This window comes from Cydia fagiglandana, chromosome Z, assembly GCF_963556715.1.
Source record: "Cydia fagiglandana chromosome Z, ilCydFagi1.1, whole genome shotgun sequence".
In the NCBI taxonomy this organism is placed as follows: Eukaryota; Metazoa; Arthropoda; class Insecta; order Lepidoptera; family Tortricidae; genus Cydia; species Cydia fagiglandana.
The window spans coordinates 2589497-2602627 of NC_085959.1; the positions used below are offsets into that span (position 1 = coordinate 2589497).

A 13131-nucleotide genomic window follows, 5' to 3' on the forward strand; every position below is an offset into this window, starting at 1 on the left:
GCGGAATCTTCTTTTAAGGTCATGGTAATTCTTTCAACCTCAGCTTCATCCGTATTAAGTAACACAAATGATTTGGAAGATTTGTTTGTTTCGGATAGTATTCTTAAAGGGGGTGACGACGAATCGCCCTGAAGTCCCGGGACCTTTTCAGCCAGGTTTTTGCCTATGTTAACGAAAAACTCATTTGTGTTATTTGCAGCCAACAATTTGGACGGACCTACTTGCAACAAACTTGCAGATGACTCACGTTGCTTTGCTGTGTAATTGTGTATGTTACGTTTCTAAGATATTTCCATACTAATTTACTGTTTTTTTTAGCAATTTCCAGCTGTGTTTTGTCGTAGTGTGTTTTAACGTTTTTCAGTAAGTTGTTACAAAAATTACGATATCTTTTATACGACAATTGCAATATAAGATTGTCTGGGTTCGCTTTAGCTTTTAAGTGTAGTTTATCCCTGTGTCTCATAGATCGAAGTAATCCCGGGGTAATCCATGGTTTTTTGTTATAATTCTTGCTATTAAGACGTGTCTTATTGGTGTTAAGTAAGATTGCTTGTTGGACATTTTTAATCAAGTACAGCATACTATTTTCTGCATCAGCAGAATTATAAACTGGGCCAAAGTCAATATTGCGTAAATCATCTCCAAGTTTGTTAATATTTAATTTATTGACAAATTGCGTGCGCGTGCATGCATTACGTGATTTACGATAGAGGGTTAGTAGGGCAGCTCTGTGGTCGGTCACTGTAGAGTTAGTAACAAGTGCTAATGCCGAAAAGTTTGATTTTACCATAATATGATCTAGGCATGACCCGCTTTGGTGTGTAGGAAGCGTGTGTGCTGGGGGTAAGCCATGGAAAGAACATAGGTTAAGGTAGCTTTGGGCTGTCAAAGACGTTTCGCTGCTTTCAGGTAGAATGTTAATGTTAATATCTCCTATCAATACTATATTATTAAAAGATGATAATTGACTTAAATTTTCATCTAGGGATTTGATAAAATTACTAATATCTCTAAAGGAAGGGGGTCTATAAAGGGCTAGTATTGCCGTATCTGATCCGATTTTAATTAAGAGCCGATTACAATCTAGTATATGGGGTTCGACAACTGTGATATTTAAATTATTTTTTACATAAACTACAACCCCGTCATTTTGGTTATAATTAGATATAGTGCTATACGAACTGTAGCCGGGCATATTTGGGAGATTGGTATGGGTACCAATCCAACATTCAGTCAAGACAATGATGTCACAAGTAATATCCAGTCTTTGTTGAAACACATTAAAATTATCAAAATATTTGGAAATGCTGCGTATGTTTTGTGTTAGAATTGATAAAGGACTTCGACAGAGTCGAATATGTTGTTTACATGTTTCGACATCGCATGCTTTGGACTCTGATACAGAGAAACTATCTAGGTCAGAGAATATGCAATTATTCATAGGTAGTTAAACTAAAGAAAACAAAAAGTGCTATAAAAATATGTGAAAAGTTGGCGCTCCTAGGCGCCATCATAATCTATGGAGTTTAAATACCTTTTTTCGGCCATTTGTCTAGCTGGGCATGCGGCGTCACCTGTTTGGTGGTTGCATTGTTTTTTGTAGTGCGAGCATGTTGCACATTTTGGGGCTTCGTCCTTTTTTGTGCATTCCTTGAATGAGTGACCCGCTTCGCCGCAGTGGCCGCAGATGTTAGTATCCATTTTGCAGGTCTTCGCTGCATGATTGTAAAGCTGACATTTGAAGCACCGCGTAAACAAGGTGAAATCCCTAACAGGGCACGATGACCAATTCACAAAAACTCTGTCGTTCGTAATTAGGGCCTTGCGTATTACTCCAGAAACTTCAATTATATAATTACAGGTCTCGGCGTCCTTTTTTCCGGATTTGTGACTTAGCTTAGTGGAAGCCATAAATTTTTCGAGCGACCAATCTTGTAATTTATCGGCTAAGTTTTGATGGTATATGCACTTCAGGACTTCAGGTTCTTGCATGTCCGCGGGAACTCCGATAACTACAATTCTGGGCTTGCATTTTTGTGGCTCGTCAACGGTGAGTCCAGAGGTCGTAAGCTGCGCTGTTTGCTTGAGTTTTATTACGTCTTCTTTTGAGTCAGTGCTAATCACAACACCGCCATTTTTGATTTTGCGCAACCCTCTCACGTGCAGCTTCATTTCGTCGGGCCGGATAATCTTTTGCACGAGAGATTTTGTCTCCTCACTCGATTTCAACTTGTCAACAGGGTAAATTGCGACTGAGCTAATGTTAGACGGTTGGACGTACCTCGTTCCATTTTTCTTAAGGGCGTCGGCAAACGAAGCAGGTCCGGAAACTGTTCGGCTGGATTCTTCAATCGTCTCCTTTAGGTCTTGGATACGTTGTACGAGGTCCATTTTTTCTTGGTGAACTTGGCGGGCCTGATATGCTTGTATTGCGTGACTTTTTAAGGATTGGTATTCGATAGCCATTTGTGAGGCTAAATGGCTCACGCTGCGACACATGTTGTTAATTCTGATCTTCTGGTCACTGTTCAGTTTACCTTCTGCAGATGTAGAGCAGACGTCTTGCAGGTTCATTTCAATCTTTTTGAGCCATGTTTGGATGTCACTTGTGGGAATTACCTTCGGGGGCTCTTCTTCCTGCTGCATGTTTGCTGGTGCGGGACCGGGCGGGCCGGGCAGCGGCGTGGGCGTTGAGGGCGGGCTGCGGCGTGTTAGTCCATTCCGGTTAAATGGACTATTCTCCGTCATTGTTCGATTACACTTGTTTACTCCACTTATACATTATACTATAGCAGTAGGTCGCGATAGATGACTAATGACCCATATAATGCACGATTGGAAATGAATGCTCAAAAAACGTTGTAGAGGGAAATGTTAGGAACAGAATTTTTGACTCCGTAACTTTGTTTGGACTAGTTAGGAGGTGAACATATCAAAAGTCCCCGGCTGTAGCCCCGGTGCTGGGGGGTAGAGGGGGATAAGAAGGTCGAATTTTTCGGTTTTTCATTGATATCTTGGAAACTTTGCGTCTTAGCGACATGACTACTAGGGTTTGCTCCCGGGAAATACCGGAACTGAAAGTACCGGGAATTCCCGGGATTTAGAACCATGGAAAGAACCGGGATTTCGAAATTAAAATCCCGATACTTTCGGGATTTTCGGGACTAAAATTTCTGGTACAATGTTTGACTGCTTTCTGTTACTTAGCATGAAATATCATGTTTTATAAAGAAAAAAAAAAATATTTTATCAATCTAAGGCTTAATTACGGCTGACCACAACATTAAAATAAAATAAAAAATAAAATGTCAATGGGTTTGACAATGCCGACAGTATAAAATTGCGTAATTTGATACTTTGTGGGCATAAATGTTTTAGAGTCTGGCTACTGAAATTTTACCTAAATTCTTGGCGGGAAATTCAAAAAATTTTGGGCTGGTCACACTTTACTTGTGTAGTAGGAATTATAGTTTTGATACTCGACAATATTTATGATATTCTGTGTACAAGTAAGTGAAGTGTAAGCCTTCGGCTCGGAGAAGGTGGTTTATGAGTGATACACGCAACGGTTGGATATCAATTGTATTTTATAATTAAATGTGCGGTTTATATAGGAAAGCATTTCCTTTGTTCTTTACACTAGGTCTAAAGTACAAGGTTGAAGAAAATAGAACATTATAACTCACATTATAGACGGGTCTAACGCGAATTATATTCAATTACCTTGATTTACCGACGTTTCGACACAGGTTTCACTGGTCGTGGTCGCGGCTGACTGATGTCCCAGCAAAATGTCAAAACAAAGATTTGTGCATCTACTCGACGAAAAGTGTATGGAAAAGTTTGGGGTAGACATCACATTTTCAAACCACCCACCACACATAATGTTAATTATTGTCAATAGTCCGACACGAAACACTCACAATATCCACGCACCCGTCCGAAGATAGATCCTTTGGCTTTAACTTCTGTATCACTGGTTCCCAAGTTGGCATTATTATCCTCGAGTTGTGCGAGAAGCAATTGAAATCAAGAAACACCCCAGGAATTTTAATAGGGAGGATGGTTTCAACTTATCGCCAACTTGGGAACCAGTGATACAGAAGTTAAAGCCAAAGGATCTATCTTCGGACGGGTGCGTGGATATTGTGAGTGTTTCGTGTCGGACTATTGACAATAATTAACATTATGTGTGGTGGGTGGTTTGAAAATGTGATGTCTACCCCAAACTTTTCCATACACTTTTCGTCGGGTAGATGCACAAATCTCTGTTTTGACATTTTGCTGGGACATCAGTCAGCCGCGACCACGACCAGTGAAACCTGTGTCGAAACGTCGGTAAATCAAGGTAATTGAATATAATTCGCGTTAGACCCGTCTATAATGTGAGTTAATATGTATTCAAAACGCGAAAGTTTAAAATATTAAATAGAACATTATTTTTATGTTTGCAATATCGGATTACATGGTATCATATTACATTCGGAAAATGAACAATTAATTTATTAAATCGATTCGCGGTGGGTGGTCTCAGCTGTGTGTGTGAGTCACTCCATGCTACATAAGGTACCTTTAAGCAAATAAGTTAAATAAACGTTTACGTGCACTCAAAGTCAGCTCACATAATTTCTACCACTATTTAAAGTACAGTCAATGACAAACACCTAATGTTTACGTTCCAATATTTAGATTTTATAGATATTTTTCAGAACTTTTAGTTTATCCGTTTCTTTGTACACTTGTCATATTTATGAAATTCAGGCATTAATAAATTCACGTACTTAATCAAAGTAATACGCAAATGTTAGAACTAGTACTTAAAGTATCAAAATATTTAGAGAGTACCAACCTCCTAATTTGTTTACATTTGGTTAGGAGTTGTAAACATTGCAGTTTTTCGTTATACAACGCTACACGTCGACTTCGCACATTGTCGTAATTATTTACGAGCTTAAATAATAGTTAGCGAACCTCACTCAGTATAGAAATTATTATTATTATTTAAAATAATTCCATTATAAACCGCAAATAATTTGAATGAATGACATAAATTGACAACTGACTTTTAGCTTTTTTTTTAAATCATAGACAATTGGTGATACAACAACGAAATATCTGTCAACAATTTTTGGTTAGCCAGACTCTAACGATAAATCATTTTATACGAACAATTAGCTATTTCATATTTGTATGTATACTATCAATAGAAGCAAAAAATAGAGAGAATTTTGTAATTAATAAAATACTACTTGTAATTAAAATTCAAACACGGTATTTAATGAAACTCTCATATCCCTTAACATGGCAAGACATGAAATAATGTGTCTACCTATCTCGTGGAACGTTTTTGGGAATAGTAATGAGTAAAAAACTACTATATTTACGGAAAAAATATTAAAAGTATTCTGAAAGTAGGGTTTTCAGGACGTCCGTTAAAACGGACATTGCCATGAACCTTACAGATTGATTGCTCCCAAGGTTGTCCTATAAAACGGACAACGCCGTCATACAGTTACATAAACTAAAAAATTTAAATTTAAAACAGGGCAAGAAAATTTAAAGTTATTTAAATAACACATAGTAAATCTTTGGAATAAATGTTTAATTAGAATATCAAGAAGAAAAAAATTATGAAAAACATAAAAATACTATATTTACTTATAGTGTTGATGTGTAAAACGACCCACGTACAGAAAGAAATATACATTTTAAAGCTACGTATACATACAAAATAGGCTCATAAAGCTAGTTACAGATTACAATTATTGTAAGTAATATTACTTTACTTAAATGACCACACTATTTAACACTATGGTCTCACAGTTCTATGTCTTGCTTGTTTTCTTATTACCCGGACTATCTGGAACCTAAGCTGGTGGTAGAGAATAGTTGTAGTTCCTGTAAAAGTTTAGTTTGTAAGATATTTTTCAGTGTTGTGCTCGCAACATTCTGGGAATATATGGCTCCTCCTTAGCGAGAACCAGAATCTTATCCATGTCATGCTCCCAGACCGCAAACTTTAGTTGGCGGTGCTTGACATCAGCTATAATAATATGTTCTTGTACCCAAGTAGAAATGCTTTGCTTCGTCTGCCTGACATATGAAAGACTAGATTCGAAATTAGCTATTTATTCTCCTAAATTTTATAGAGATTACATTTTACAGGCCTCAGAAATTGTAGCATCCTCGTCATCGACTTGAAATAGGTTCTAACCGTAGAACATTTCAAGACGTGCCAATACTTTGGATACTGAACAGAGTTATGCGTTTAATGGCGAGGAATTAAGCTTTGTAGATGGAGTACTAGAGGACAGGTCGTGTTTAGGTCATCAGGTCGAGTATTATGAACAACTTTTTTCCCACAATGACTAGGTACGTTAGACTTTGAAATTTTATTTGAATACAGATAATGCCATTCACAATGAGGCGCACTAAACTTAAATAGCATGACAATAACAATAAAAGCACGCGTGTTCGTAAATGAACATATATTTGTCCATCATATTTGACATCCTCGTAGAAAGTGACCTGGCTGAAAAAGAGTCAGATTGGGGCAAGGCAGATGTACAATCTGTCTCTAGTAAAATTTCGTCATCGTCGTCTTTTTTGTTATCTCACTCTTCTGAGTCAGATGGTGGAACCACCTGAAACTAAAATATAAAAAATGTACACAAATACTTATGTATAACATAAGCCCAACGCAACAATTGCCTATAAAATTACAATAAATGAAAAAAAGTATATACCCTAAGTATGGCAATGTCCGTTTTCTGTCACAATCTTGTCTCCGCACAAGTCGGCACTGTCCGTTTTTTAGGACGTGCTGAATGGTACTTTGTTACCAGTACTCTCGACAATGTCACAAAAATGGGACAAGATTTATTTCGCAATTTTTGACTTAGAATTAATCTATGGTTTAATGAGCTTTATATAGAATAACAATGTCTAACTCATCTAGTAATAATATCAACACAAAGAAAACACTTTGGCTATTTACTTTATATTCTATGACGTCAGGAACACACTCCGTCGCAAATTCAGCGAATTTCAAATTTCTACTGCCGTCTGCGCATAAACCAAATTTTGTCTGATATTGTCTTAAACTAAGAAAAAACAACTGGTCAAGTGCGAGTCGGACTCGCGTTTCAAGGGTTCCGTACATCACACAATTTTCAAAATTTTTTTTGTACGAGAAACGTGACGTGAGTGAAACGTCTTGAAAAACCCGAATGGGTCAATCAAAAACCAGATGTAACATGAAGTTTTCTGGCGTGGTGGCATATCTCTGAAGATTAAATGCCGAACAATAGTACCTACAAGTGTCCAAATGCGTAGAGCTGAAAACTCGAGCGTCCGACGGGTCGCGCTTCCTACAACTTCCGAAAGTGTTTTAAAAGCGAAGGCCGAAGAGAGATAATACCTACAGGGTGACCAAAAAATAAGTGTATTCCCGTAGCCAAGGAGGTTTTGGGATTATACTCAGCAACTTTTAGTATGGGACCAACCCCGAAATCGCAAAAATAGAAGTATCCTCCCATAGAAAACGGACCAGCCAAAATGTATGAAACAGCCAAATTTTTCTTCGCGATTTCAAGGTTGCACGTTGGCAACGGGAATACACTTAGTTTATTTTTTAGCCAGCCTGTATACCTACTGCTTTTTAAAACACGTAACAATAGTAACCTAATCAATCAGTACAGTCAGCAGCAGAAGTTGCTAAGCGGGAGAGTGGTTTAAAATGATCTGGACGCGACTTTATAGTTAAGACAATAAGAGCATGTCAAGGTAATTTTGAACACCTCGGCCGCTTAGCAACTTCTGCTGTTGACTGTACTACAAGTACCATTGCGACTATGTGCCAGATACAGCCTAGTCGCATTTTTTGTCTTCAGTCCGACTCTCGCTTGAAGCTAAAGGCACGCCTCTTTGGGGAGCTTCGGGCCTTCGGCCTTATGCGGATATCGGGCTAGGGCCTTCGCAATAGCTGTCTACATCACGTTTCACTTAAACCATTGCGGCTGTGTCCCTAAAAAAACGTTAACCGCATTTTTGTTCTTAAATCCGACTCACGCTTGACTCTAGATTTCTGATAGGTTTTCCTGGCATCTTTAGGTAAAGGACTATTTTGTGTATTTTTTTCAGAATTTTAGACCCAGTAGTTTCGGAGATAGAGGGGGGGAATGGTCATTTTTTGTCTATTTTCTTGAATAACTTCTAAACGTTTTATTGTAAATTTATAAGAAAAATATATTTGAGATTCTCAAAATGAGCTCTTTCGTTTGATATGTAACACGATATAGTTTTCAAAACTTTGTTTTTTATTTTATCGTTTATCCCCCAAAAGTAGCCCCTATGTTTAAAATTCATTTGTTGACGTTACATATCCGTCTTTGGCTCACAGACTTACATATGTGTACCAAATTTCAACTTAATTGGTCCGGTAGTTTCGGAGCAAATTGGCTGTGACAGACGGACAGATGGACAGACAGACGCACGAGTGATCCTATAAGGGTTCCGTTTTTTTCCTTTTGAGGTACGGAACCCTAAAAAGTACAATTCTCGCACTTTCTTTCCATCTTTCCCTTTTCTAGCCTGCACTTAGTGTTTAAACTTGGCGCCACATTTAGTACCTGTACTAAAAAAGTGACAGAAACGTTTTAAGGGATATAATGATATTTAAAATTAATTTATTTATTACAGTGAGATGCCCAGGATCCTTGATAAATTGTTAATTCTGGCTGAATAATTTCTTGGTTTGTCTTATTGATATTTCTGTTATTACCTATACGTTCGAAGGTCCACAGCCCATTCTGAACGCATGCGAAAATTATTATTTTTTTATCCTTTTTTAACGAAACGTCTTACATATTTGAAATAAATGATGATATTATTGAGCCACAATTCAGGTTTTGCCGATCAACAATAATAGTAAAAATATCACAATACATGTAGTTTAGGTAAAAAAAAACAAATTATATTATCTATACATATAATAAAGCTGTAGACGGTCGAAAGTCTGTACATGAAAGATATTTGAAAAAAAGTTGGCTGGGGATACTTAGAATCGATAACAGAACACGTTCCAACAGTTTTTAGAATTTTTGTCTGTTTGTCTGTTTATCTGTTTATCTGTTTATCTGTTTATCTATTTGTCTGTTTATTTGAACGCGCATCACGTGAAAACGGCTGAACGGATTTTGATGAAAACTTTACTAATCTGTCGAGAAAATCTCCGGCCAGGTTATAGGCTATAAAAATTCAACCCATATAAGGGGGGGTAGCCACAATACCCGCTTGATTTAAGTTTGCCCCTGAATCTTACGGCGCTACTTAGGAAGGAGGGGCAAACTTTTTCGCGCCTGGTTGGGACTAAAAGTAAAGAAACCGGGCAAGTGCGAGTTGGACTCGCGCACGAAGGGTTCCGTACCATAATGCAAAAACAGGCAAAAATAAAACGGTCACCCATCCAAGTACTTGACCCCGCCCGACGTTGCTTAACTACGGTCTAAAATCACGTTTGTTGTATAGGAGCCCCACTTAAATCTTTATTTTATTCAGTTTTTAGTATTTGTTGTTATAGCGGCAACAGAAATACATCATCTGTGAAAATTTCAACTGTCTAGCTATCACGGTTCGTGAGATACAGCGTGGTGACAGACGGACGGACGGACAGCAAAGTCTTAGTAATAGGGTCCCGTTTTACCCTTTGGGTATGGAACCCTAAAAATGTACAACTGTCTATCAAATGGCGTTTTTTATATCGAAAAATTTTCGGGCTCGCTTCGCTCGCGTTTTCAATAACATTCTGCGGTATGCTAAAGGTGATATTCGGTTGGCAACTGCAGCAGCATTACTCTGTTGCAACGTTACTGCTCCGGCACTGTCAATTTTCGTCATAAAATGATGTGACTGATTTCCATACTAAAAGTAAGAGAGTGAGGGTACGAAAGAACATCTCCAACGTAGGCTTTCGATTTGACCTTTACGCGGAGGCCCTTAAAGTCATGGAAAAAAATCTTGCTTTCGGGCTTGCGGCCAGCCGATTTTTTCGACATAGGTTACCGATTTTATAGCGAATTTTGCTCTCTTGAACGGCAGATTTGTCGGCCAAGGCGAGTTACTACTTAGCCGCGATCCTGAGACCTAACTGTCAAAGTGATAACACTTTGGCAGTTAGGTCTCAGGGGCCCCGTGAAAGCCGAAAACTAAAAGCATCCTATCAAGTAGCGCTTTCGAGTGAAGCCAAAGAGCGAGCAGTAGAATATGAGAGAAACTGTCACATCCCTTCTCTGTATGAAATCCTGGATTCGCGCCTGGTTGGGACTAAAAGTAAAAATGTACAACTGTCTATCAAATTGCGTTTTTTATATCGAAAATAGTACTCTGTTGCAACGTTACTGCTGCAGTACTGTCAATTTTTGAGGTAAAATGATGTGTCTGATTTCTATACTAACAGTAAAAATGTACAACTGTCTATCATATTGCGATTTTATATCGAAAAATTTTCGCGCTCGCTTCGCTCGCGTTTTCAATAACATTCTAAGATATGATAAAGGGGATATTCGGGTGGCAACTGCAGCAGCATTACTGTTTTGCAACGTAACTGTTGCAACACTGTCAATTTTTGTGCAAATAGATGTGACTTATTTCCATACTAAAAATAAAAATGACCAACTGTCTATTAAATTGCGTTTTTATATCGAAAAATTTTCGCGCTCGCTTCGATCGCGTTTTCAATAACATTCTAAGATATGATAAAGGAGATATTCAGGTGGCGACTTCAGCAGCATTACTCTGTTGCAACGTTATTGCTGCAGGACTCTCAATTTTTGTGATAAAATGATGTGACTGATTTCCATATCCAGCTGTAATGCGGCAATGAACGTCACTCAATTGACCAAAAAAAATCAATATAATCTTGACGACCCTAGGGAGAGGGGGCACCATGGTCTAGAAATGCTTAGGGCATCAAAATATCTGGCACTGGTCGTTTGCGGAGTCAAACGATTTGGGACTCGCATTTTATACGCATTACCATGCCTTCCCTAAAAAAATCGAATGATTCGCGAAAGTCTCGCAACGCATTGAGGTTTCAAAGGGCACGTGGTTTTCCTCAGGAGTCTGAAGAAGACCACGGTGAGTGGCGCTTTAGCCAGGCAAGCCGATTCGCTTTTGCTCGCGCGCGTACCTTACTGTATCGTCCGATATACACCTACAACTCTGTCGTTTAAATCACGTGTAAAATTTGAATAAGGGCCAAAAAAGCTATTGATTTTGGAGTGTAGTTTTATTTAGTGGTACCTAATTGTAAAATATTTTATCTGGACTACAGTCCTCTAGCATATCCATCTGTCAACTTTACTTCAAGTTCCGCCTCCAGGGGAGAGGAAGAAAAATACAACAGACCGAATTCCACGCGGGCGGAGCCGCGGGCACAGCTAGTTTAGTATATACGCAGAGGCAGTTCATATCACAGTAGTTAATGTAGTCAATGATTGTGTGGCTTAAAGACACATAATATTATAATGCTACAAATGAAGTGTGTAGTTTCATTATGCGACTTTTTTTATTGTTTTAAGAAAGACTCATGGTCGTTTTACGCTTTTGTTACTGAAAATTGATGTAAAAACTGATATTTGAAGGCAGTCCCGAAAGTACCGAAAATACCGGGAAATCCCGGTTCCATTTTTGTCCGGTACCGAAAATCCCGGTTCTTTTAAACAGAACCGGTTCTGCAATCCCTAATGACTACTAAGACAAACCGAAAGCTGATAAAATTAGTTACAAGTTTTATCCAGTCAAGTTTTTCGATATCTTGAATAGTTTTTGAGATACCCGCTCTTGAAAGTTTATTTAGGGATTTTAATTTTATCTTCATCAGTGAAGTTGTTAGGCCATGTTTGGTATCATTTTCGTATAAATCGGGGGTGCTGAATTCATTTATGGTATCACATTGACACTATTTCGAAGTAATACCAAAACTTAAAAAAAAAAAATTTAAAAATCGCTCTTCACGCTTAAACCGCTGAATCAATTTCGTTGAAATTTGGTATAGAAATGGTTTCAGTCTCGACACAGGACATAGGATAGTTTTTATAACCAAAAGCATCTTTTGAGGTTGTGAAAAGTGGGGTGGAAGTTTGTATGCGGAATCAATAACCGCTGAACCGGTTTAGATGAAATTTAGGATGGTATACATCTGTGATTTAGATGAAAATGATACCAAACGTGATTTCAAACCTTACCTTAAGCAGTATTAACCTCAGGAATTCAATTTCGTCGACGGAGTTGAATTCCCCCCATACTCCATTTCACAACTTTAAAGGATGATTATTGAGATAAGAAGTATCTTATGTCCTGTCTTGGGACTTGAAATATCTGTATACCAAATTTCAATTAAATCGGTTGAGCGGTGTAAGCGTGAAGAGGAATTTAAAAAAAGGTATTTGTTTAAAGTTTATATGTTTTTTCTTAGGAATGGTGTCAATGTGATGCCAAAAATGAATTCAGCACCCCCGATTTATACGAAAATGATACCAAACTCGGCCTAGCAGCTTCAGTAATGTAGATATCAAAATAAAATTAAAACCCCTAAATAAACTTTCAAGAGAGGATATCTCAAAAACTATTCAAGATATCGAAAAACTTGACTGAATAAAACTTGTAACAAATTTTATCAGCTTTTGGTTTGTCTTAGTAGTCATGTCGCTAAGACGCAAAGTTTCCAAGATATAAGTGAAAAACCGAAAAATGAGACCTTCTTTCCCCTCTCTACCCCCCAGCACCGGGGCTACGGCCGGGGACTTTTGATATGTTCACCTCCTAACTAGTCCAAACAAAGTTATGGAGTCAAAAATTCTGTCCCTAGCTTTTCCCTCTATACCTTCTTATTGCTTGGCCTAATGGTATATAAATTATCATACAAAAGTAACTTAAATATATCAAAATATTAAAATATTTTAATCCAGAAGACCTCCGCGGGCTGTACCGGGTGCAAAGGTGCCCATGATACTTGCCGCGTTACCACGTTGGATAGCGATGGCCAGCCTTTGCACCAGGTACGAACCCGCGCGAGCATCAGAGGTCCTCTCCCTGATTCTACGTCCCACCTCCCTTATAAGTAAAAGC

General features: G+C 38.2%; 1 protein-coding gene across 1 annotated transcript; it reads right to left on the reverse strand.

The window, feature by feature from the left end:
• Window positions 1–333: 333 nt before the first annotated feature.
• LOC134678365 (uncharacterized) lies at window positions 334–2751 on the reverse strand. Its single transcript, XM_063536914.1, has one exon. The coding sequence runs from the start codon at window positions 2749–2751 to the stop codon at window positions 1504–1506; it is 1248 nt and encodes a 415-aa protein (XP_063392984.1). The 3' UTR covers window positions 334–1503.
• Window positions 2752–13131: the final 10380 nt, after the last annotated feature.